The sequence below is a fragment of the Pelophylax lessonae genome (assembly GCF_965119305.1).
Source record: "Pelophylax lessonae genome assembly, chromosome: 4".
Lineage (NCBI taxonomy): Eukaryota > Metazoa > Chordata > Amphibia > Anura > Ranidae > Pelophylax > Pelophylax lessonae.
The window spans coordinates 190,193,405-190,220,681 of record NC_138771.1 but is presented as its reverse complement, the minus strand read 5'-3'; the positions used below and the strand labels follow the sequence as shown (position 1 = coordinate 190,220,681).

Genomic DNA, 27,277 nt, shown 5'->3' with positions numbered 1-27,277 from the left:
TAGCACCAGGAAAAGCAGATGGAATGCAAATAGGAAACAGAGCAGCCAATAGTGCATTACCTTTTAAACATTTATTTAAAACATAAACGGTTGCACTTACATTTGGCTGATAAAAACTTCGCTAGACAGACAGATTGTTATATGGATTGCTCGGCCGCCTGCAGTGCGGACCGAGCAGCGTGACGATACAGCCCTCCACCCGACGTGTGACACGTTTCCCCAAAAACTGGCGTCCACTGGGATTGGAGTACATACTCCATTCCATCTGGTTTTCCTGGTGCTATTGCGGAGAGTCTGTGTGAACATCCCACAGTTTGGCTATCGAAGCTATGTTTCTATGAGCCCATTAATACTCTGTATCTGGTAAGCAGCTACCTTATTGTGTGCAGACAGGGGAATTGCATGCAGCACTCGAGGGGTTAAATAAGTGAATTACCTTTACCCTGATTGCAGTATGAAATCCTATGGACTTACCTGAAGATTTCTCATTCCAAGAGGCTTTTCACTTCGGACTTTTTTCAGCTCACTCAGCACTTTATTTCTTTTATCACTCTGGTTTAAATGAAAATATGCTGTATTTGCAACAATTTTCTCATCTGTGCATATAATATATATATCTTTTTTTTGCTTTTAGCAATCTATGATTAATTTTTGTGTCACTATATAGTTTATGTATTTGATCAGTTTTTTATTAGCGCACCTCCACATATCAGTATATGGTATGAAAAACTTCCTGGAACACTGTCTCGCGTGCATTCCACGAGGAAACAGGAAGTGACGCAATTGGTTAAACCGGAAACCGCATGTCCTTTGATGGCGCTCAGGCGGGTGGGCGAAAAGCGTTGACGTAATTTCTGGTTTAACCAATTGCGTCATTTCCTGTTTCCTCGTGGAATGCACGCAAGACGGCGTTCCAGGTAGTTTTCATACCATTACCTACTGCCTATGTTTTCTTCAACTTTCCTGCTAAGGAAATGATTTCTGGACACTTGGACACTAAATTTTACTGCTGGATGGTACCCAGGGCTCCACACTCACTGTTAACTATTAAGGGTGCATTTGGCCCAGAGGGGGTCTTCATTTCTGGTGAGTGGGGGTACAAGAGGGGAGAGTGGTACCTTGACATGGATGATCACCTTCCAGCAATAAGAAAATAAGGCATCTGAGCACCTTTGCACAGTTTTTCAGAACATTTGATGAACTTCATTACTGCATGCCCTTATTTATGAATTGAACTCTACTAGTGTATGCATTTGTTTATGAACTCAATTATTTATTTGTATGTATATAAATATATTTGATTACATTGCTTATTTTACACATTTATTTATTGACCTATTTATTATAGGGATTCTTTCGCACTTAAAATGCTGATACACATTTCATCTAGCATGTTTTCTTAGCACGTCTAACACTTTATTTGTTATTTATTCCATTTAGCAAGCTGGTTTTATTAATTTGTTCTAGATATTTTTATACCTCTGTTTGCATTGCTGTACCTGCTCAAAACTCTCTTCCAAGGTCCCTTCAGTTTACAAGAAAAATTCTATAAATAAAATCTGAAAATTTCAGCGGTTTATTAGTAAGATAAGGTAAATATAGGGAATGTGATATAAAATTCTGGGTTCCTCATAAATCAATGTCATGTGCGCTCCACGGTTTAAGGCCTCATTCACACTTGTGAGTGGAGACATTTGTGATTAGAAAATAGGACACCCAATGGGGGCCTGCAATTAGCTGGGAGCAAGAACCCCCACTGAAAACAATGTTAGGCTGACAGCTCCTGCAGCTATTTGTGGCCACTCCCATGTCATTGCTTACAGAGCAATTACCTGCAAATGATTGGCACTGGGCGCAGACTGTCTGCCACTACATGTGAGCGGCCATGAAGAGCTGTGGGAGCTGTCAGCCTTCAAATGTTTTCAGTGGGACTTCCTACCTGCAGCTAATCACAGGGACCCAGCTGGGTCTCCTCATCTAATCTCAAATTTGAATGGGGCCTATAGCTGTCAGCTGTAGATTAGTGGTCTCCCTTATAAAGCCTGATGCACTTCAAAGTAGTACTAAAGTCATGTTATTTACGTTCAGTATTAATAAAGAGCATTAATCTTTTTTTTCTTAGTTTGGAAATATATGCCTATCCTCAGTCCATCCCTGTAGCTGCAGCTACTGTTTTTTTAGTTCTTTATAATGGCCAGCAGAGAGTAGGGGATACATCAGCTTCCTGCTGATTGCAAAAGTGAAAGAACACATCTCCAGGCACCCTTAAGATGTGCCTTTTCCAGAGAGGGAGCTGGCCACTAGATGGTGTAGACTTTAGCTGTGCAGTCTTCTCATCAGTTACTTGATTTGACTCTATCAAACCTACTTCTGGAACAGAAATCAAGCAGATGATCAAAACAGCTAAAGCCTGCATGACACAGGGGCCAGCTTACGCATGTCTAAACGGAAGACTGGGATGTGTTCTTTCACTCAAGCTCATCACTCATCTTTACTTACATTCTCTGCTCTCAGTTAATCTGAACAGGTGGTTACAAAGAGAGATATTGAGAGAACAGAATGAGATGTAGATACAGGTATAGACAAAGTGAAAGCAGATGGGTATCTCTGTAATAGTTCTAAAGATTATATGGGGACACCATAGAAAGATATGCTGTATGTAGGTTTTATATTTTTGCTTTTACTTTTTCTTTGCTATGTGGCCTACTTGATAACGCACAGCTCCTTCTTTATTTTAAGACCCGATCCTCCTTCACATGCGTACCAGTCTGTATTCATTCCCAAGGAAATCAGTACTACAGTGGAGTAAGAACTAACCATTGGAATGAATAGAGATTGCAGTACACACGGAGGAGGTAGGCTTGCCAGTTGGGTTCTTCAAGAAGAAGGTGCAGAACCCAAACAAACTGCACAACAAAGATCCCTATGAATGAGGCACAAAAAATTGATTTACACTATAAATCATCATTTATGAAATATTTTATGAAATATTTTACCATGGCACCACATTTAAAATTTCCATTATACCTCGATCTAAAGCCCCGTACACACGTACCGATTTTGTCGGCCAACAAAAATCAACTTCAGAAGTGATGTCATGTGATGGTTAACTTTCCGTGTGTTTTTCTTCTCTGATCATGCCTAGTCTTGCTCATCTGGCTTTTGTCTGCCGAAATCTGTACTGACTGCACAATCGGCCGTTCTGGTGTTGGCCAACAAAAATTTTATAGCATGCAGACCAGATTTTGTTCGGCCGAAAAGTCGCAGTCGGTTGTCGGAAGCATCATACTAACAAGCCGACAATCAGCCGATCGGACATTGGCCGAATATTTACGGCCGACAATCGGTACGTGTGTATGGGCCTTGATGCAAGATCATCGGTAAAGCAAATATATGTTTTTTGAATAAGGAAAAGAAGGGGACAGTCATAATGTACAGTCACTATAGTCTCCAAGCCTTTCTTACAAGACCATGGTGTTACCCTTGTGCATCTAGAGTTAGACCTTCCAAATATTTCCCATTAGGGAGAAGCAATCAGGGGTGCAGAACAGTATAGTTTGGCTCTTAAATGGTCATAGCAGTTAGGTGCAACTTGGAAACTTGGGTACAATATCTCCTGGAAACCTTAACAGATAAAAAAGCCAGGGTCCATGCTGAACCTGGTGATGTATTTTAATGATTACCTAGTGTGGGACATAGACAGCAGGCAAGTAAAATGTGACTCTTTATAACATTTTAAAGTGGATGAAATCCCTAACTAAAATTTGGTAATATGCATCTTAAGCTGTTGCCTTTTTTTAAATGAAAATACTGTTTTCACCTTTAGTTTATCCTTTATTCTGTATATCCTTTTATCCTGTAAAAGTTGGTGTTTGCCTCCTGGGGTTAGTTGACTCTCTGGCTGTAAGTAGGGCAATGTGTAATCTCTTGGGTCTCTTATTATTTTATGCCAAGAAGGCGATAGTCCTCAAGCGGAAATCAGACACAGCCCCTAATCTGCCCTTCTGGAAGCATTTAATCAATAAGGTTGTACCCCTATACAAAGCTACTTATTTGTCTCAGAGTTGCCCTACGAAATTTGAGAAAGTCTGGCACTTGTGGGCAGATTCGAAGTGTACAACAGATGATCAGGAGTCCACAGACTGAATTCATTAAACCCCTGATAAGGTTTTGTTTATTATGATATGAACAAATATCATCCTCTGCAGGGACTCACATTACATTTGTTCAGGTAGGATTCTAAACACGAGTTAATATTCTTCCGATACATTATCCTGATGGTTCAGAGGGAACAGGAATCTCCTTATAATTCATCAACCCTTGAAGTTATTTTAACCACTTAAGCCCCGGAAGATTTTACCCTGACCAGGGGGTATTTTGCGATTCGGCACTGCGCGACTGTAACGGACAATTGCGCAGTCATGCGACGCTATACCCAAATGAAATTGACGTCCTTTTTTTCCCACAAACAGAGCTTTCTTTTGGTGGTATTTGATCACCTGTGCGATTTTTTGATCATGCGCTATAAACAAAAAAAGAGAGACAATTTTGCAAAAATAACAATATTTTTCACATTTTTTCATATGAAATTCCCCAAATTTTTTAACATTTTAGGCCAATTTGTTTTCTGCTACATATGTTTGGTTAAAAAAAAAAATCGCAAAAAGCGTATTTTGATTGGTTTGCGCAAAAGTTATTGCGTTTACCAACTAAGGGAAAGATTTTTGTAATTTTTGTTGTTTTTTTTTTTAACGAGTAATGGCGGCGATCTGCGATTTTTTTTTTTTTTTTTTTTGCGGGACTGCGACATTGCGGTGGGCAGATCGGACCCTTGACTGACATTTTTGACACTTTTGGGAGTACCAGTGACATTACTACAGTAATCAGTGCTATACATATGCACTGTTACTGTAAAAATGACACTGGCAAGGAAGGGGTTAACTTTATTGGAGAAGGAGGGGTTAAGTGTGTCCCTAGGGGCGTGTTTCTAACTGTGCAGGGATGTGGCTATTCATGTAACAGCAGAGATCTACGGTCCTACATAGCAGGTCCGTATGATCTCTGCTGTTACACAAGGGAGAGTGATAGGCGGCTTTGTTTACACTAGCCGCCTGCCTTTCTCCCTCTGTAACTGACGATCGTTAGTGACCGGTGGACATCGGGCCCGCCCGTCACACGCGCGGGGATCAGAGTGAGCGAGCGGGGGTGGGAGCGCGCCTCCGGCGGCGCGCGCTCGCCCCCTATTGTCTCGCAGGCTTGTGACGTGACGGTACGTCACTTTGCCTGGCCGGGGCTGACCGCCGCAGTATATGTACTTGCGGCGGTCGGCAACCAGTTAAAAGAGAATGACGGAGGGAGGGGTATAGAAGGTGTTGTTTCTTTCCCTCTTTTTTTGGGTTCTATATTAGGAGGTGTTATTAGTAGTCCTATGTTTTATGTATTCACCAGGGAATTACAAAAGGCGATGTTTTGTACCTATATATCTCAATTTTTCAATAAAAATCCATTTAAAAAAAAAAAGAAACTCTCTGGTGTCTAAAAGCTGTCTACCACCATCTTGGATGAGATGTCAGCCTCCCTGTCTGTCACATAATTGTAACTCTATAGTATTCCCTTCACTTCTCCCCCCAGCTGGTATATATAAGGGTATATAGGGAGGTCGGGGAAGGGTCACAGAAGCTGGGCCAGCACAGACAGTAATTAGTTACTCAGAGAGAGAGAAGGGTGGGGGCTGTGTCCTTTTTAGTGTTCTTCATAGCAGGTTCAACTGCAGATTTAAAAAGACTAAAAATGACATTTGTAATCACATGAACATGTTTATTGTTATGAGATTTAACGACTGGGTTTACATATACTATACCCAGTTTAATTTGCTAAACGCTACGTGCTTCCAGAAAAAAGGAAAATGATTTTTAAGTAGGCGAAGCGGGCTAATCTTAGCAGTTAGTGAACGTTAGATCATTTGCTTGTTTTAATATTTTTACAAGATGAATTCTCAGCCCTAAAATGGTAAAGTCATGTAAGAACTACATTGTGGAAATTCCAGCACAGGAAGTGAGATACTTTCACAGCTTTAAAACTATAGGTTTTTAGGAAGAAAAACTAGCGTGTGCACTTTGTGGTTGTAGCAAAAAAAAAAAAAAACTACTAAAAGTTTATTTGTATCATTTACAATATATATTACTGCAGCATTTTTAAAACAATATTTACATATATACAAAAAAATATTATCTTTATCAACATTGCATAAAAAAAAGCAACAGTGTACTTAAAGAGGACCTGTCATGAAGAGCAGACCCACCATAAAGGGTAAAGTGGTAGGGTGTGAATGAGACTGTGTTGCTTGTGCTTGAAATTTTTTTTTAATTATTGACATCAGTCCATTTTACTGAGATCACAAACACTCTGATGTTGAACCTGGGGCCCTACCAAGGCAAGTCAAGAATGCTAATCACAGTCACATTGCCAACAAAACCATCTTTTCTAGGCAGTGCCCCTATGAACCCAAGGCAAGGTCTGTAAACAAAAAATATGCTCACTTCACCTAAAGCTTAGACAAACCTTTATACATATAAAAAGGAGATGGCTTCTTATACAGAAACAAAAGCAAGGGGGCAGAGTAAAGCTAATATGTTTAAATAACTCAGTATTGAAAGAAAAAGGCATGCTTCTGTCTCATTGAAGCATATACAAACTAACAATAAAAATGTAATATATTTTAGCTTCCCAGTCCTTAGATGGGATGGCTGCATTTTGTTCTCTTTTTCTAAAGAACTATCATTATAAATGTCTTACTGTTCTATCCCCTATGAGACAAAGTAAAGGTAGTACTTGCTTCCCAGCCCTATGAGTTCCAACTGGCATCCCTCCCCTCCTGTCACGTCCAATCCGAAATGAGCTATGAGCCATACCCAAACAAGTAATGGCAAAAAGAATGTAAAGGATGCCCCCCCCCCCCACCCCTCCATCGGAATCCCTAATGTGTTGCCTGTATTGGGAAAGTGCTGAGAGACATGATAAGCTGCAAATATGAAGTGTCTGTCTCCTTCCTAGCTGTTGTCGGATCTGCCACGGCAGGAAGGGAGGGGTTCAGGGTGGATCTTGTATGTAAGTTTAGGAGGCACCTGGCAACATAGGACAAAGTACTACATGTACTTTCCCCCATAGGTGACAGGACAGTCAAATATATAATGATATTTCTTCTTTTCCTTGCTTTCACTGGGTGAGCCTGCTAGTAACTCCAAGAAATAAAAAAAGAAACAACACTCTGGACCTCTACCAACCCCGTACATTCAAAATGAAAAACAAATCACATTTATCAAAATTAATAGATTTGTATTAGACATGTGAAAATAATGAGGTCCATTGCCATTAATAGTCATTTTTATAGGTTTTATGTGGTTTGCAATTTGTTTATGTCCGCACCCATGACTTGTGGAAAGACTTTTTTGATGCTTACTTGAACTTGAATGATATCGTATTTTGGTCACTGGTAATGTTACTCACTAAAGATGCAGGTCCATATTGGGGGTATTTTAATTAATACCATGGGTTTTAACAATTATTTTCGATAATTTCCTATTTTATTAATTTTGTTAAAAGTGATTAAGGGTATCTTTTGATTTTGAATATAAAAGTTTTTTTTCTGAGTGAGTTGCTTCAACTATATACTACACGGATGCCAAACCAGATGTATTATTTCTTTGAGTCAGATTTTTTTTTTTAGGGTCCTTTAGGCCCCTTTCACACAGGCTTTCCAATCCGGTCTGCTTGTCAGTTTTTTTCTGGTGGACTTGATCGGATGCTCCATGCACATCTATGGAGCGGCGGATGTCAGCGATGACATATCTGCTGACACCCACTGCTCTCCGATCCTATCCTGTCCGTGAAATCCAGACGGATGGAAACCCTATTTTTCATCCATCTGGAGGATCAGATGAAAACAGACAGGCGGTCCGTTTTCATCCAATCTCCAATAGAGGAGTGCGGGGATCTGACAACTCCGTTTCTGCAAAGTAAGCGGAGACGGAGCTGTCATCCGCGTGATAGCGGGGATCGGCAGAGCAATCCCCACTGAGCAAAACGGAGTCCGCCGGGCAGAAAGCCCCTCTGGTTTTATGATCCTGGCAGTATCATGTTTTCTGTTCTAAGGTGGCATCCCACATTTTCTACTCTGCACCTACAGTGCCTTGCAAAAGTATTCGGCCCCCTTGAACTTTTCGACCTTTTGCCTCATTTCAGGCTTCAAACATAAAGATATAAAACTGTAATTTTTTGTGAAGAATCAACAACAAGTGGGACACAATCATAAAGTGCAACTAAATTTATTGGATATTTCAAACTTTGTTAACAAATAAAAAACTGAAAAATTGGGCGTGCAAAATTATTCAGCCCCTTTACTTTCAGTGCAGCAAACTCTCTCCAGAAGTTCAGTGAGGATCTCTGAATGATCCAATGTTGACCTAAATGGCTAATGATGATAAATAGAATCCACCTGTGTGTAATCAAGTCTCTGTATAAATGCACCTGCACTGTGATAGTCTCAGAGGTCCGTTTAAAGCGTAGAGAGCATCATGAAGAACAAGGAACACACCAGGCAGGTCCAAGATACTGTTGTGGAGAAGTTTAAAGCCGGATTTGGATACAAAAAGATTTCTCAAGCTTTAAACATCCCAAGGAGCACTGTGCAAGCGATAATATTGAAATGGAAGGAGTATCAGACCACTGCAAATCTACGAAAACCTGGCCGTCCCTCTAAACTTTCAGCTCATACAAGGAGAAGACTGATCAGAGATGCAGCCAAGAGGCCCATGATCACTCTGGATGAACTGCAGAGATCTACAGCTGAGGTGGGAGACTCTGTCCATAGGACAACAATCAGTCGTATACTGCACAAATCTGGCCTTTATGGAAGAGTGGCAAGAAGAGAGCCATTTCTTAAAGATATCCATAAAAGGTGTCCTTTAAGGTTTGCCACAAGCCACCTGGGAGACACACTAAACATGTGGAAGAAGGTGCTCTGGTTAGATGAAACCAAAATCTAACTTTTTGGCAACAATGCAAAACGTTATGTTTGGCGCAAAAGCAACACAGCTCATCACCCTGAACACACCATCCCCACTGTCAAACATGATGGTGGCAGCATCATGGTTTGGGCCTGCTTTTCTTCAGCAGGGACAGGGAAGATGGTTAAAATTGATGGGAAGATGGATGGAGCCAGATACAGGACCATTCTGGAAGAAAACCTGATGGAGTCTGCAAAAGACCTGAGACTGGGACAGAGATTTGTCATTCAACAAGACAATGATCAAAAACATAAAGCAAAATCTACAATGGAATGGTTCACAAATAAACATATCCAGGTGTTAGAATGGCCAAATCAAAGTCCAGACCTGAATCCAATTGAGAATCTGTGGAAATAACTGAAAACTGCTGTTCACAAACGCTCTCCATCCAACCTCACTAAGCTCGAGCTGTTTTGCAAGGAGGAATGGGCAAAAATTTCAGTCTCTCGATGTGCAAAACTGATAGAGACATACCCCAAGCGACTTACAGCTGTAATCGCAGCAAAAGGTGGCGCTACAAAGTATTAACTTAAGGGGGCTGAATAATTTTGCACGTCCAATTTTTCTGTTTTTTATTTGTTAAAAAATTTTGAAATATCCAATAAATTTTGTTCCACTTCATGATTGTGTCCCACTTGTTGTTTATTCTTCACAAAAAATTACAGTTTTTATTCTTTATGTTTGAAGCCTGAAATGTGGAAAAAGTTCGAAAAGTTCAAGGGGGCCGAATACTTTCGCAAGGCGCTGTATGCAGGATTATGATTTAGACTACAAACAGCTCCCCAACTCCTCATCCCTTTTGTATTCTGCATATAAGAACTGGTAGGCTGCAATATAATACATTTTTGTTCTTCTGTTCAGATTTAAACCCACTATTTTCAATATAAGAAAGGTGTTCCTGTGTATACTGTAAGTATACACACTTTATGGATTTCAAACAGAAAAAGGATTAGCAATATTACACAGTAAATGCAAGTAATTTTTACTTTCTTAAGCAAAACCTTACTCAGTAACACGTAGGGGGATACTTCTAAAGCAGTGAATGGATCTTTAACCGAACATTCACTTGTGGTGAATCGATCACTATTATTTAAATTATATTTGCCTGGAAGATTCACCTGCAGTAAATGTTTGTATGTCTAATTCTCTGTTTTATAAATACGGTATTCCCTCTGGTATATTTTAGAAGTAGTATATTCTTTGAATACTATTGTCTCACATAATATGGATGCAAATAGCCTAATAAAATATAGGGAGAAGGGATACTCGATTATTTAATTACAAATATCCATGCCTGTAATTCTACTGCCATCCCTCTGTCTGGAAGCACTTGTGGGGATTGACTCAGGAGGATCTGTCATTTGTAAAGTTTTGACTTTTGTTCTTGTGCATTTGTCATTATTCCAGATAATTGTAATTCATAAATTCACTGATTTGCCTAGCATGAAAAATTATTTTCTGATCACTAGCTGGAAACATTTGTCTTATTGCTGGGGTATCCTACAATATTCCTAATATCAGAAGTTATCAGGTCAGTTAATGGGCATTATAGATGGGGAAAAAACTTCCAACGGGTGTCCAGCAGTAAAAATAGAAGAAATTATTGGATGGCATAATGAAAAGGCCCCTCAAGCTAACAATATATGCAAAGATTTCTCTTGTTCAGCCCATGGGCTATTAGATTTGTACATTCATGCCAAACAGCATGAATAAAGAAATCCCTATTGGCGGCCATTATATTACCACCCTCTGGGATTCGTGTTTGCGGAATAGCCAAGCAGTGACTGCATCTGATTTGATGAAGTCACTGTTCAACTGAAAAATTTCTACCTGACTCCTTTGACAAAAGTTGATTGTAAAACCAACTTTTGTTGAGCCAGATGGTGCCAACAGCTCAGATTTTGGCTAATTCAGCAGGAATTGGCTGAAATTTGAGCTTTGTTTGCATACTTGGGTACTTATTTATTTATTTCATCACTTTTTTTTTTTTTTTTTTAATTATTCATTTGTTCCTGAGAAAGAATATTTAATTTTCTCATGGAAATCTTATCCACGGAAAGAAAGGACAACCCATTCGTATGCTCACATACTGCACCTGGACATTTCTGTCTAAATAATAGATCCAGTCAATATGGCAGGGAGAGATCGAAAAATAAAGTCTGTTTAAAGATGGAACCAGATGTAGTCTAACATTTTAATATTAAAGCGAGCTTGACCTTGCCTAAAATGTTTCTTAGGTAACATTGGTACTGAAGTTCAGGCACCTTATGGTGCCTGGCAGCACCCATCTTAGCCTTTAAAGAAATCCTGTCCGGTATCTAAACTTATCAACAGGCCAATTTCCTGTAAGGGAACAGGTAGTATATGCTCCTCTCAGTTGGCTTCAACATGTACCTTGCCTTTTTTCAGGTAGTGCAGCCCCTGTTAATCAGCATTGGACATGTTGGGTACTGTTGGATGCCTATGCACCCTGCCAGATGCTGGTAGCTTCCTCCCTGGTAGGGGTTGAAAGGAAGGAAGGGGCCAGCTCAGGCAGGGGATACAGGCATCTAACGCACCCAGATGTGTTGAATACTAAAGAGACTGGAAGAGGCTACAGTGCTGGAATGGAGGGGAGATAGAAGATATGGACCATCAGAGAGGAAAGTATGCTAGCTTTTATCTTGCAGAAAACTGGCTTTTTTTAGTTCTATATACGGAAAGGTCCCATAAACTAATGACTTTGCCTCAGTGGACTTTCCTTGAACCATGTACATGGGGCCTTGACTTTTGACCAAGTTAAGCCTCTCCCCATTCATTCAACTGTCAAATGCCAAAACTATAGTAGGCGGTAGAGTCTCTATTACTTAGAAATAAATGGCATGAGTAGGGCTTATCACCAGAAAGGCATGGGGACAAGGCCCCATGTACAACCTGGCCCTGGAATCCAAAGGAATATTGGGATTATTATAAAGGCTAATATAAGAACTTGCAGGCACCATTAGCTACACTTAAGTACAGCTTTTTGGTCAGGTTCAGAAATTTTGATTTCTGAAGATACAATACTTTATAATAATTGTTCTTGTTGCCAAGTTTTTCAAAAAATGTGTGTCATACATGAAGTCACTACTTAGTTATTGTTTTGTTATTGGAGGTTCTTGTAGTACGTATTGTACATAAATAAGAAAATCCTTAAACTCTTTCCAAACTCTTTTGTAAAATGGCAAAACCTATTTTTTGTCATCTTTTTATTGGCATTGTCTCCTCCTAAGAAGATTTTTGCTCACTTTCTTCCCTAGAGACACAATAGGAGGTGAGACCTAAATACCACTAGAGTGAGGTGTAATTCCATATTTGACAGCTGTCACAGAACATTTTCTTCTACACTGTTCCAGTGAGAACTGTGAAACTTTAGATTTCCCCTCAGTTTTTGCTCACCACCAAAACTTAAATAAGAGTAAATCTCCTTAAGAGGGTCAATGACAGTAACCTTTCCTCATTCTGGCCAAAACTAGAAAAAAAAGTTTATAAAGAGAAGTCTTTTGGTCTGATCATCATTCTAGCAGTTTTGAAGGCTTGCCTGAAACTATTGATGTTTTCGTCATTCACACCTTTCCATGTACCCCAAAAAATTCCATTGCGCACTCCCTTGTAGTCACTCTTATAGTATTTGCCATTAAGATTTGCTGACATACATGCATCAAACCACCATCCGGAGCTGTAGTAAGCCCCGCAGTTTCCAGAAGGATATCTGTCATTGTCTTTGTCATGTGTTGTAAAGAATTTTTGGTCATGGTTGTACTGTTTACTGAAATGGAGGGCATCACCCGCTGTTCCACTGTAGCCACTGATTGACAATCGATATTTAAGGTATTCATTGGCGACATAGAACTGGTCATATGTGGCATATTCCTTCACACCCTTAAAGTCCTCAAGTTCTATTCTTAGCATCATGTTACTGCTTTTGGTCAATAGATGTATCTTATCATTACCCAGCCAAAACTCCCCAGTAAGGTTACCAAATCCATTTTTATATTCATTCCATGTTCTGTTAAAATTTAGGCTGCCATCTTGACGATTCTGCACCACAGTCCATCCTCCACCCATGGACTCCATATCACAGTACACTTCAAATGTTTTGTTCTTTGGATCTGGCATGATGTGGTAAATGCCATTAAGCCTTTTACCTAGCTTGAAGTAATCGGAACAATCTTTGTAGATAAACTGCATGCCTGTAAAGAAAACACAGAAATAAATAACAACTCAGCAGGAGCCAAAGAGATATACTGTACAGTATCTTGTCTTTACCTCTGCATTATTTTATTTTAAATGCAGCAAGCCCCATTTCATAATACAAAATATGACTAACAAAAGATATGACTGCTGCTAACAATTTGCAAAATATAATGCAAGCCTCACACTCTGCATATTCTGAATTTTACAGGGAATACTGTAGTCATGCTGTACTAAAGTATTTATTTTGCATGCAGAGTTGTAATGTGGTGACTAATACAAAATCCAGTGGTACATAATTGACCTTTGACGACCATAGCTAAGGAGGGAATCTGATGGAGCGGTACATGGCTAAGCGGTGTTCCCTATACAGTGTAGTTGGCATTGTTTTAGTACTTGCAAATGATAGTATGTTCAGTTTGTATTCTCGCTGATGATATGTTGATGCTGCAATAAAGAAGTTGATGCCTTTAGCATCTATAAAAACAAAATTTTAATTGATAGTTTGTTCTGTTTTTCAGGTTGCCAGATTATTTAAATTAAGGACAACCTTTGTTATGGGGACTGTTATTTAGCAAAAATATACTTTTTCATATAGACTGGAAATGGCAGCAAAATATAAAAATAAAAGTATATGTTTAGAAATAATTGTTATAGGGAAAGTACATTGGAAGGCTAAAGATAAGTGGAGAAGTTGATATCTTTTGGTCTAGACCGAAATGACTGATGGTACTCATAGTACTCTAGTGGTGTTCACAGGGCTAAACATTGTGTCCATGTATAAAGGCTTGAACTTTCTACTTCCTGTTTTCCACCTAAAAGTATTGTTAAGCATTTACATGCTTCAGATACTTTCCCATGTCTCAATTTACTAAGACAACTCCCAATTTTTTGTGAGCTTTTCCCAAAAAATTGAATTACATTGAATGCATAGTCTCTTAAAAGGACAATAGGAAAGATAATCATTGAATGAGAACTTGGCTTCCTGAATAGGAAAGGGTGGACGATGTTAGAACACAGTGGTTTCCGCTGTCATTAATTGATTTATATAACCGACATTTATCTTTGCAGCTGTTTCTTGGAGATAAAAAGCTTTAAATGTAGGACCGCTCTCAACCTAGTGTGCAGACTTGTGTGTTAGGGAAGTGACACTACGACACAGAACACCATGTCCCAGCTGAATTATAAACAGGGGTATTTCATTCAGGTATCATGAAGGAAATGCTTCCACAACATAGGAAATGTGGAGGGGAATCGTTATCTATTAAATGTCACTAATTAGTTTATGCTGGCAAGAAAAGTCTGCGATACCTGATGTTATATATTCTATTGTTTTCCTTCTGAAACCACATATAATACAAAATATAAGAAATTAATAAACTGTATATTTTCTAGAGAATGTAAAAATCAGCAATTTTTTTTTTTTTACAAGTCAATATTCTATAAAAATAAGGTTAAGAGAAACAAGTCATGAGAAAAGTCTTGTTCACATCGGCATACTTAAAGGATACATTTACCTTCAAGAAAAAATAATAAAGGCTTATATTTTGTAGGAAAAAAAATGTGAATTTATTATTTTTTCCTGCAGGAGCCTGGAAAGCATTGCATGCATAATCAATGGATCAGAGGTGCAATGTCGGGATTCTGCGGGCAAGCCATGCAGGCAGCTTTCTGCCAGTACCTTCATATGGGCTGGCTCTTAGAAAGCTGTAGGGCGAGTGAATGAATTACGAGAGTGCTCAGCAGTGCCCTCACAGTTAATTTAGAACCACAAGCCGCGGTGGCTGATGGTAGTTGTAGTTCATTAATTCACATGGAACCTAAGGCTCCATGTACACGGGACGGAAGAAAAAAAAACTTATAACGTGGCTGAACGTACTTCACCACTTTCGGTCGCATTCGGTCCCGTTTTTGCATTTGAAACGCTGGGAAACACACGTTCGAACGCAAATAATTGCGTTCCAAAAAACGTCCCTGAACTTAACTGCCTGCAAATGACTGTAAATGACCCTGTGTACATGGACAGATAAGATAACATGCAGGTGGGTTCAGGGGCTTCTGAAAAAAACGCCAAACTGCTCCTAAACGGCCATTTACAACGTCCCATGTACATGGAGCCTTAATGAATGACACGGCCGTGTGGGCAGAGCCCCGCATGCCTGTGTTGTTTTTAAATGTTGACAGCGGGTGTGGGGAGAACACCCCCTGCCCAATTTCACAATGAGGATGAGATTGGGGGAACAGGCAGCAGGAGCTGGAACATGTTTCATGTTCCAACCTAAATATGGGTGGAACATGTAACACGTTCCAAAAGATGAACTTGGCTTTAAGCGTACAACCGTGTGAGGGCCATGTTATTACTTTTAGGGTGCTGAAAGAATCCATTTACTTAATAAGGCATTAAAGTAATGCCTCATGCCTTATCATTATCAGGCAGTGCAGTCCAAGGTTTTAATCAGCCTGCTCTGCTGTATCACTAGTTAACCTTTAGTGCTTTGGGAATCCTTTGTTGTGCACTATTGTCAAACAATTATATATATATATATATATATATATATACAGTGGGTACGGAAAGTATTCAGACCCCCTTAAATTTTTCACTCTTTGTTATATTGCAGCCATTTGCTAAAATCATTTAAGTTCATTCTTCTTCCTCATGAATGTACACATAGCACCCCATACTGACCGAAAAACACAGAGTTGTTGACATTGTTGCAGATTTATTAAAAAAGAAAAACTGAAATATCACATGTGAAATATCACAAGTATTCAGACCCTTTGCTGTGACACTCATATATTTAACTCAGGTGCTTTCCATTTCTTCTGATCATCCTTGAGATGGTTCTACACCTTCATTTGAGTCCAGCTGTGTTTGATTATACTGATTGGACTTGATTAGGAAAGCCACACACCTGTCTATATAAGACCTTCCAGATCACAATGCATGTCAGAGCAAATGAGAATCATGAGGTCAAAGGAACTGCCTGAAGAGCTCAGAGACAGAATTGTGGCAAGGCACAGATCTGGCCAAGGTTACAAAAAGATTTCTGCTGCACTTAAGGTTCCTAAGAGCACAGTGGCCTCCATAATCCTCAAATGGAAGACGTTTGGGACGACCAGAACCCTTCCTAGAGCTGGCCGTCCGGCCAAACTGAGCTATCGGGGGAGAAGAGCCTTGGTGAGAGAGGTAAAGAAGAACCCAAAGATCACTGTGGCTGAGCTCCAGAGATGCAGTCAGGAGATGGGAGAAAGTTGTAGAAAGTCAACCATCACTGCAGCCCTCCACCAGTCGGGGCTTTATGGCAGAGTGGCCCGACGGAAGCCTCTCCTCAGTGTAAGACACATGAAAGCCCGCATGGAGTTTGCTAAAAAACACCTGAAGGACTCCAAGATGGTGAGAAATAAGATTCTCTGGTCTGATGAGACCAAAATAGAACTTTTTGGCCTTAATTCTAAGCGGTATGTGTGGAGAAAACCAGGCACTGCTCATCACCTGTCCAATACAGTCCCAACAGTGAAGCATGGTGGTGGCAGCATCATGCTGTGGGGGTGTTTTTCAGCTGCAGGGACAGGACGACTGGTTGCAATCGAGGGAAAGATGAATGCGGCCAAGTACAGGGATATCCTGGACAAAAACCTTCTCCAGAGTGCTCTGGACCTCAGACTGGGCCGGAGGTTTACCTTCCAACAAGACAATGACCCTAAGCACACAGCTAAAATAACGAAGGAGCGGCTTCACAACAACTCTGTGACTGTTCTTGAATGGCCCAGCCAGAGCCCTGACTTAAACCTAATTGAGCATCTCTGGAGAGACCTAAAAATGGCTGTCCACCAACGTTTACCATCCAACCTGACAGAACTGGAGAGGATCTGCAAGGAGGAATGGCAGAGGATCCCCAAATCCAGGAGTGAAAGACTTGTTGCATCTTTCCCAAAAAGACTCCTGGCTGTATTAGATCAAAAGGGGGCTTCTACTAAATACTGAGCAAAGGGTCTGAATACTTAGGACCATGTGATATTTCAGTTTTTCTTTTTTAATAAATCTGCAACAATGTCAACAATTCTGTGTTTTTCTGTCAGTATGGGGTGCTATGTGTACATTCATGAGGAAGAAGAATGAACTTAAATGATTTTAGCAAATGGCTGCAATATAACAAAGAGTGAAAAATTTAAGGGGGTCTGAATACTTTCCGTACCCACTGTATATATATATATATATATATATATATATATATGTGTGTGTGTGTGTGTGTGTTCCTATCGTACCCCCATCATGGTCAACACTTTGATTCACTATCCCTTATTAGGAAATAATAGGTGGGAGGTGGAAAAAAATAATTAGCTAAATAGTAACTTACTGTTCTTGTTATGAGTATTCCAACTTTCTAAACACAAGTAGTAAGCTTAGTTACCTGTTTTTTACTTTGCTTCCTCGCTGTTGCTTTATCTTCAATAAGCCCCCGTGGAGCACTTTCCTTCTCACTAAGCATTGCTCTATGTTACTTAAATCGTTTGCCAAGATTTCCTTATTGGAAATCTTTATACACAACGAGCTGCAGCAGACGCCAGCCAGTGTAAGCACCTGTTTCTCTGCAGTTTTGTTTTCAATCTCTTTCTGTGTCATTAATTTGTAACTCGTGATCCCATGTTTTCTCCCATGATCAGAAAATCACCTCGCATTTCCTCTTTTTCCAGTACTTTCTCCAGTAAGTTACCTCTCTTTTGAGAACAATTTGTTCTGGCTCTGTTAGATATGGGTTAGTCAATATATTATTATGATTTGAAATGGATATGCCCCGACCTCATAGCAAAATATCTCCCATCTCTGGAGCAATTTATAAAAACTTGTTAAAGAGTTTAATGCAATATTCCATTTAGAAAATTCATTTCTTAATAACTTGAGAGAGGCTCTAGAAAGGGGTGTCAAACTCCATTGCATTGTGGGCCGCATCAGCATTATGGTTCCCCTCAAAGGGCCGCTTGTATCTGTAAGACTAAATGTCCAGAGCACCCCACCCCCTTACATCAGATGTCAAGAGACAATCACTATCAGAAGTTAAGAGTCCTCCACCCTAATATATATCACAATGTAACCCCGTTACATTGTACTGCTTCTAGGAAGAAGCTGGGAAGCATAAAATGTAGGGTTTGGAGAAGGACCAGAGGAGGGCAGGAGTCAGCTGCTGGAGTCGACTGAATGCTGAGACCAGGGTAGGCAGAGAGAAGAACTTCTGCTGCACAGAGAGGCACAAGATCTGTAAGAGGAGTTCTGTCCTCTCAGCTGCTGACTCCTGAGACAGGGGCAAGGGCAGAGAAGAGTCTCTCTGCAGCTTCACAGAGAAGCGCAGGATCTTGCAAAGAAGTTTTTTCCTCCTCTCTGCTGCCGACTGCTGAGACAAGGGGGTGAGCGGAAAAGAGGTGGGTGCCTCAGCTCAGAAGAGGTGCGAGGGCCACAAGAAATGGCCTGGCACCTGTAGAACTCTAGAGTGATGTGTTTAAAAAAAAGATCCATCAACATGCTTATGTCAATTGAAATATATGACAATGCAGCGCATTTATGTCAAAACAATGGTATTGTGGACACTGTGCTGAAAGTACCCATCTGACCTCACCATGGGCTTTGGAGGTGTGAATCAGTCACCATAGGATTAGATGGACAATTGTAAAACCCCTCTCCCCTTTGGGATGACAAAAGTGTCAAACTTTAAACAAAGGGTTAAGAGTTTGTCTATAGTTTAAGGCTGGGTTCACACTTGTGCGATGACAGACATTGAATTCGCAACGCATTGCTGTGCAGATCACATGCGATGTCTGTGCGATGCGATTTCAGCCATACAAACGGTATGGGTGAAATTGCATTGCATTTGCACCAAAATGGTTGCAGGATCCTTTTTTTTGGCCCGCACAGGAATCACATTGCATGGGTGTTCACACCTATGTGATCTGATTCCTGCACCATTTAAAAGTTTGCACTGCGATCTGCAAACTGATCTGGGGGTGTCATTAACTTTAAATTGACAACCCCAGCGGTTCGCAGATCTTAGTATGAACTAGTGTGTGATTCAGGTGCGATGCAGGAACTGGCACTGAATTGCAGGGTTTCCCACATCGCACCAGTGTGAACCCGGGACTAAAAGCTTCAATCAAGTATAGGAAACAATCTGTTGTCTAGTTTATTTAAACAATCGAATGTAATTACCTGACTGTGTTCATATTAACTCTCTAAATTTCTCTGCACACCAGAAAGCAGACATAAAGGGTTTGATTTACTAAAGACAAATAGACTATGCACTTTGCAAAGTGTAGTTGCTCCAGAGGTTAGTAAATGTGGTAAGGTAAGGTAATTACAAAAATACCCAATCACATGCAAGGAAATTAAAAAAAAAAAATTGCATTTTTGGGTCTACATGATTGGATGATAGAAGTCAGCAGAGCTCTCCCTCATTTACTAAGCTCTGGAGCAACTGCACTTGCAGAGAGCAACTGCACTTTTCAAAGTGCACAGTCTATTTGCCTTTAGTAAATAAACTTCAAAGTGCCAGAATTGTGAGCGAATAATTCTTTATTGCATTGCTTTGTAACATGTTGGATATCAAAAGTGAGGTAGCTAAAGGTGGGGAAGTGTCACAGAACATTGTAGAACTTTAGGGTGTAAGTAATAGTGTCATTCTGGGGTTGATTTACTAAAGGCAAATAGACTGTGCACTTTGCAAAGTGCACTTGCACACTTCAACAGCAGTTGCTCCAGATCTTAGTAAATGAGCCGAAGCTCTGTTGACCTCCATCATCCAATCCAATCCAATCCAATCAATAATGCAGGTTTTTTTTTTATTTTCCTTGCATGTGATTGGGTATTCTTTGCAAAGTGAAGCTTTACCATATTTACTAAGCTCTGGAGCAACTGTACTTGCAGAATGCAAGTGCACTTTGCAAAATGCACAGTCTTTTTGCCTTTAGTAGATCAACCCCTCGCTGTCTGTGGCAGTTATCACATATGAAGTATGTATCCCAGTTTTGTTTAAGCTATCCAAATAACCTTTTACAAGAATACAATTTCTGTATGTTTACATCCTGAATACAAGAGGTGATGGTGCTAAATTACTGTAGATGTATGAACAATTTAAATATTGTTTCAGCTTTCTATACAGGTGACACATGCCTCTATCAATGTACCTACTGGTTTAATTATTTGGGTTATTTAGTGTTTTGAGATATGAGACTTATGGTAAATTGAGTTTAAATGTGGGATATCTTAAAGTGATTGTAAAGTTTCGTTAAAAAAAAAATTAAAAATAAAATAAAAAATACAATTTTACACTTACCTCCTCTGTGCAGTTGGTTTTTCACAAAGCAGCCTGGATCCCCCTCTTCCCCAGTCCCTCGTTGCTGCTTCTGGCCCCTCCCTCCTATCTAGTGCCCCCACAGCAAGCAGGTTGCTATGGGGGCACCCGAGCCGAGCTGCAGCTCTGTATGTCCATTCAGACACGGAGCTGCTGTTCAGCCCCACCCCCTCTCTATCCTGATTGGCTAACTGACTTTGAGTGACAGCTGCGGGAGCCAATTGTGCCGCAGCTGTGTCTCAGAAAATCAGGAGGGAGAGTCCCGGGCGGTCGAGGGACTCGTGGACATCGCTGGACAGAGATGAGGCTTAGGTAAGTTTTAGGGGGTGCTGGAGAGGCTGCTACACCAAGAAGGCTTTTTATCTTAATGCATAGAATCAGTGCTGGGACAAGGTCATCCAGCGCCCAGGGCAAGGATGCCAAACTGCGCCCCCCCTTCCCTTAGGGTTAGGGTCAAGGCCCCCCCCCCATCCCTGCAATAAACCATTGCACCCAGGGCAACCGTCCCTCTTACCCACCCCTTGTCCTGGCTCTGCAAAGAATGCATTAAGATAAAAAAAACCTTCTGACTTTAAAACTCCTTTAGAGTAGTATTAAATTTTACAAATAAATAGCAACTTATGTATTCGTAAACAGACTTTATACATATCTTTAGCAGGCACTGCTAACTCCCATGTACCCGTGCTTCCCCCTTCATTCACTTCCAGCTAGATACCTGCACAGAATTGTATTCCTGTGTCTGATGCCAGGACTACATTTCCTATAATGCACAATGTGTGATATGCAAATATGCATGCAAAAATTGCAATCAAGGCTTTTCTATAGGTCCCTCTTCCTCTAATACATAGCTCAGTAGTCCAGGTAGGGGAGTGTACCCACTGCGGTGGCTCCATAGGGAGCCATGCAGCATAGGGAGCAGGGGCACACCAAGGGGTCGGCGAGATCGGCGCCCGCCAGGGGCGCAGGCCGAGAGGAGCGCAAGAATCAATTGGCAATGTTGGCAGTGATTTTTGCGCCCTCTGCTCAGCCTGCACCCCCGGCGCCCCCAGGCAGTGTGCGGCTCTATCAAGGAACCGCACAAACTGTACACAGGGGGAGCACCTCCCCCTCGCAGTCTGCGTAGGAGTGCTGGGTATCCCGTGACTACCCAGTGCTCAGCATGACACAGACAGTGCGCCAGACATTGGGCGCCCCCCTCCCCTGCCATGACAGGCAAAATGTCAGGGAGGGAGGCAAGTGAGGATAGCCATTTATTGGACAGCAGGCTCTGTGAGTGCTGCGTGGGATGAGGATTGCATAGGTAGATAGATTTCAGGAAGGCTGGGAGGGTATATTGAGTAAGGGGGGGGAAGTTGGCAAGAGGGGGAAAATATTAAGGAGGGGGGATATTGAGGAAGGGGGGAGGTTGCCAAGGGGGCTGGAGATATTGAGGAAGGGGGAGGTTGGCAAGGGGGAGGGACATATTGAGGAATGGGGGAAGTTGGCAAGGGGACTGGAGATATTGAGGAGGGGGGGGGATATTGAGGAAGGGGGGAGGTTGGCAAAGGGAGGAAATATTGAGGAAGGGGGGGAGGTTGGCAAGGGGGCTGAAGATATTGAGGAAGGGGGAGGTTGGCAAGTGGGGGGAATATTTAGGAAGGGGGGAGGTTGGCAAGGGGGCTGGAGATATTGAGGAAGGGGGGGAGATGGCAAGGGGGGGGGGGGTATTGAGGAAGGGGGGATGTTAGCGGGGGGGGAATATTGAGGACCGGGGGAGGTTGGCAAGGGGGGGGATATTGAGGAAGGAAGGAGGTTGGCAAGGTAGGGAGATATTGAGGAAGTGGAGAGGTTGGCAAGGGGGCTGGAGTTATTTAGGAAGGGAAGAGGTTAGCAAGGGGGGGAAATATTGGGGAAGGGGGGAGGTTGGCAAGGGGGCTGGAGATATTGAGGAAGGGGGGAGGTTGGCAAGTGGGGGAATATTGACGAAGGGGGGAGGTTGGCAAGGGGGCTGGAGATATTGAGGAAGGGGAGAGAGACATGGAAGAGAGAAGAATAGAGAATGGAAGGGGGGTAGAAGAGACATGGATGGGAGGGGGGTAGAAGTGAGCGGAGATTGCAGTCACATCTTACCTTGCCTAGAAATTGCAGAGGGACTAGGGAGGGACTGAGCAGAGCGGATAATACGGCTACACCTAAGGTTTGACACCTTACCTACCTGGCTGAGACTGCAGTTGGCATAGGGACTGAGGGAGCTTGTGGAGTGGACATTCTAGACAGTGGCATTACTACTAAGACCATAAGTAATGAAGTGAACCTTTTGAGTAGATGATATATATGTACCCAGGGTTACATATTGTGTGAGAATGAAGCACATGTTACATGATGCTATCTACTCATCATTGGTTATTACTGTCATTCAAAGACAAACACAGTTAGTCCCACCATACACAGACAGCCCAAAACCATCACAAACACAAGCAGTCCCCATTACACATAAACAGCACAAAATGATCACACACATTCTCATCACACAGCCAGCCCAATACCAACACAGAGTTTCCATCACATGTACACAGCTCAAAAACATCACACTATCACACACAGACAATATAATACATCACATGCAGCCAAATATATCACGCACAAACTGTAGCTGAGACAGCCCAATATACAGTCCCCATTACACCGTGACACCCCAATACATCATGCGCAGTCCCAACTATACTCAAGCAGCCTGAGTTCATCGGTAACAACCAAAGTATTTGTTAGCTATAAAAATGTTTTCACAAAATGTAGTGACACCAGTAAAGACTCCTGTCTGTAATAGGGTGTAGGGCCAGACTACTGGGGCCGCTGTAGGATGTGGCCTTTCAAGAAATTGGCAGTGGCGGGATGCAGATGCGGCCGTAAGAGTGTGAGAGAATACTCTCTTGGCCAATGTGATGCCGCCTTTGTTGCCATATCCAGCATCTTTTTCCTTCTGCATGGTTCATGCAGGAGGCTGTTTGACGTCCTCAGGCAAGTCCTGTGAATGCAGTCTAAATGCCAGGGTAAGTCCTGAGTGCTGGGACAAGTCCTGTGAGTTCAATCTCAGTGATGGGGTAATTGCTGGGGCAAGTCCTGTGAGTGCAATCTCAGTGCTGGGGCAAGTCCTGTGAGTTCAATCTCAGTGCTGGGGCAAGTCCTGTGAGTGCAATCTCAGTGAAGGGGTAATTGCTGGGGCAAGTCCTGTGAGTGCAATCTCAGTGCTGGGGCAAGTCCTGTGAGTGCAATCTCAGTGATGTGGTAAGTGCACTCACAGGACTTGCCCCACCACTTACCCCATCACTGAGATTGCACTCACAGGACTTGCCCCAGCAATCTCAGTGATGGGGTAAGTGCTGGGGCAATTCCTGTAAGTGCAATCTCTTTGCTGATGTAAGTCCTGGGGCAAGTCCTGTGAATTGGTATAAAACTTGAACTGGGGCTGGTTTTTATCCCCAGTCCAGCACTGGTATGGTGTGTTATGCTTGTAAAAAGGCATGTTTTATCAATCTTGTGTTTGGAATAAGGTGTAATGGCCTGTGTTGTGCTTGTCATAAAGTGTGATGTGCCTCTACTATGCTTACAAAATGGCGTGAAACATTTCTCTGGCACATTACCATCATCACACAAGCCTAAGGCCCCTTTCACACATGCGGACCGTTCAGATCCGCCTGTCAGTTTTTTAGGCGGATCTGAACGGATGCCCCATGCATCTCTATGGGGCAGCGGATGTCAGTGGAGACAAATCCGGACGGATGGAAACCCTATTTTCCATCCGTCTGGCGGAGGGGATGGGATCGTATGAGAATGGACAGGCGGTCCGTTCTCATCCGATTCCCCCATAGAGGACAGCAGGGACCTGACAGCTCCGTCTCCGCACACAGAGCAGAGACGGAGCTGCCATCCGCCCGCTCAGCGGGGAATCGGCGGATTGATCCCCAGCTGAGAAAAACGGAGTCCAAGTGTGAAAGGGGCCTTAATATGTGTAAATATATATTTATGATTTGAGGTTGATAACACAGATTATTATTGGCATTATTGGGAAAGCATTGTATATGGAGCTTTGCTATTTCATGTGTACGAGTTGCAGTGGTTTCATATAGCGCGGAGGGCTTTGAGTGACTGCTGGAAACCTCAGAAACTTTCAATTCCCTTTTTATACATTTTTTTTTATGGGACAGGGAGGATTAGGAAACAAAATCTAATGCTACATATGTTTTTTTTTAGTTTCCCTTTACATGGTGGAGAACTTATATAGGAACATCACCTTTAAAAATTTAGAAAATGAAATGTAGAAAAATCAAATTGATCTAAACAAGAAAAGAAATTACATTTTTTACTTTTTCATTTGGGGGGGGGGGGGGGGGTGCCGATACAGCTCCTCGCCAAGGGCGCTGGAGACCTTAGTTGCACCTCTGATATGGAGCCACCACAGCAATATAAGTAGATGTAAGGAGAAACAATAAAGTTTTCAACACATAAAATTAAGATGATATGACACCTTGTAATGAATTGAAATTAGTTTAAGCATCCAGTAGGTATAAAAACAACGTGGCAACTTCCGATCAAATTAGGGTTTGCCTGTGTAACTTCTAACAAAATAAAACTGGGGGAGTAGGGTAGTAATTTGTGTGATCATTCTATCTCAGAGCATAGTATATTGTTGTATTATTGTACCCTTGGAACTACAGCGTATGTTTAAATTGTACTTCTTAATGTTAAATAACACAGTTTAATATGTTGAACTTTATGCTTTATTGTGTTAAAATTAGGTTTAACATTTATATTTGGTACAAATAAATTGGTATGTAAACCACTTTGTCTGCACTTGTATAAGAAAACGGATTATATAAATAGAATCTATAAATCTATAAATAGAATAAATAGAAATATATAGAACAAATATTATTATGCCATGAATATAACTAGCAATTTTATATACTTTACATATATATTTATAAATTGGACAGGCTTACTTGGATTTGGCTGAAGTAGTGGGCAATTGAATGAGCATTTGTCCACGTTGTTCATTTCTCTTGATAAATTGGCCATTTTACTGTCGACATAATCTTCCACGCTGTTCATACTGACCGAGTTCACCTTCTCCAGTTGATCCTGCAAGGTGGTTATTTGGGATCGAGCGTTCTTCAGACTTATAGACATTTTCTTCACTTTAGACTGCAGATCTTGGATTTGATTTACCTGGCCCCCATCCGACACCTCATCTTTGTCCTTCTCCAGATTGTCATCTGCCTGCAGTTTGCAGTCCTGACATGATTTCTTCAAGTTATTTACTATTTCTTTCAGGCTCTGGACTTCTTTGAGGGTTTTTTCAAGCAGCTGAAACTGCTTAGGTAGCTGAATAGTCATGGGAGGCATGGTTATCTGATAGGGACAATTGCCATCTTCGTCACATTTACCCCCAGTCTTCATTTTTATAGGACAGGCATTGTCAGGCTTTTGTGATGGAGCATTCTGTTCTTCTGTAGCATGGAGGCCAGTTAGTAAAGTAACAGAGGCTAAGACACAGAAGAGAGACCTCATCTTTGCAGTGAAGGATGCTGAACTGAGAAGCTGCGCAGCTTATATAGAGCCAGCAAGCCGTGCTGAAAGAGCTCTGGCTTTCCTCTGAAATGGGTGGGAGTGCTTACAAAATAAAGTCACAGAGATGTTAGGGGAACTTCCTGGCATAGTAGGATTTACACAAAATAGCATTTCTTTCTGTTTAGAACATGAGCTAAAAATAAATTAACCGAAGTGCGATAACGATAATTTATCGTGGCATCTTTTGAGAAAAAAAATTAACATATTTATTTTGGTTATATGGATCACATATTTCTTTTAGTATGTTTAAGTAAAAAAAAAAAAAATAATCATAAATTTGACCCCAGAAGAATATTTTCAACTAACACACATATCCACGGTTGAACCTCCTTCTGTAAAACACGGGGATTGCCATTGTGAGGCTTTCCTGGGTTTGTTACTTGCCTAGCTGTTATCTAGACCAGTATTTCTCAACCTTTTTTCAGTGAAGGCACCCTTTAAAGTTATAGACAATCTGAAGGCACCCTTTAAAGTTATAGACAATCTGAAGGCATCCTTTAACCACTTTACCACCGGAGGATTTTGCTGTCTTACGTCCAGGCCACTTTTTGCGATTCGGCACTGTGCGACTTTAACTGACAATTGCGCGGTCATGCAACGCCATACCCAAACGAAATTTACGTCCTTTTTTTCCCACAAACAGAGCTTTCTTTTGGTGGTATTTGATCACCTGTGCGATTTTCATTTTTTGCGATATTAATTAAAAAATTCGACAATTTTGAAAAAATAACAATATTTTTCTACTTTGACAGTTAAAAAATATCCAATATATTCAATTTTTGTCATATATTTAGGCCAAAATGTATTTAGCTACATGTCTTTGGCAAAAAAATTCTCAATGAGCGTATTTTTAACCGCTTTATGACCAGAAGGTTTTTACCCCATTCCTGACCAGGCCATATTTTGCGATTCGGCACTGCGTTATTTTAACGGACAATTGCGCGGTCGTGCAACGCTGTACCCAAATTAAATTTATGTCCTTTTCCCCCCACAAATAGAGCTTTCTTTTGGTGGTATTTGATCACCTGTGCGATATTTACTTTTTGCGCTATA

General features: G+C 41.3%; 2 protein-coding genes across 4 annotated transcripts in view; one reads left to right on the top strand and one right to left on the bottom strand.

Moving 5' to 3' along the window:
* CCDC146 (coiled-coil domain containing 146) overlaps positions 1-27,277 on the top strand; it is a gene marked incomplete at its 3' end in the record, with an annotated part of 155,861 nt that overhangs the window by 37,033 nt on the left and 91,551 nt on the right. The gene's annotated exons all lie outside the window — the stretch shown is intronic.
* On the bottom strand, positions 12,177-26,232 carry FGL2 (fibrinogen like 2). Its single transcript, XM_082255162.1, has 2 exons — positions 25,597-26,232; positions 12,177-13,276 (listed from the first exon to the last, which is right to left on the bottom strand). Exons 1-2 carry the CDS (start codon positions 26,162-26,164, stop codon positions 12,570-12,572), a joined length of 1,275 nt encoding a protein of 424 aa, XP_082111288.1. The 5' UTR covers positions 26,165-26,232; the 3' UTR covers positions 12,177-12,569.

What these genes read in the sequence shown, in the direction of transcription:
- FGL2 (XM_082255162.1), bottom strand. Translation starts at nt 26,164, where the DNA reads ATGAGGTCTCTCTTCTGTGTCTTAGCCTCTGTTACTTTACTAACTGGC. An exon ending in ACTACTTCAGCCAAATCCAA is followed by an intron (nt 13,277 to 25,596) that starts GTAAGCCTGTCC and finishes TTTTCTTTACAG; the next exon opens with GCATGCAGTTTATCTACAAA.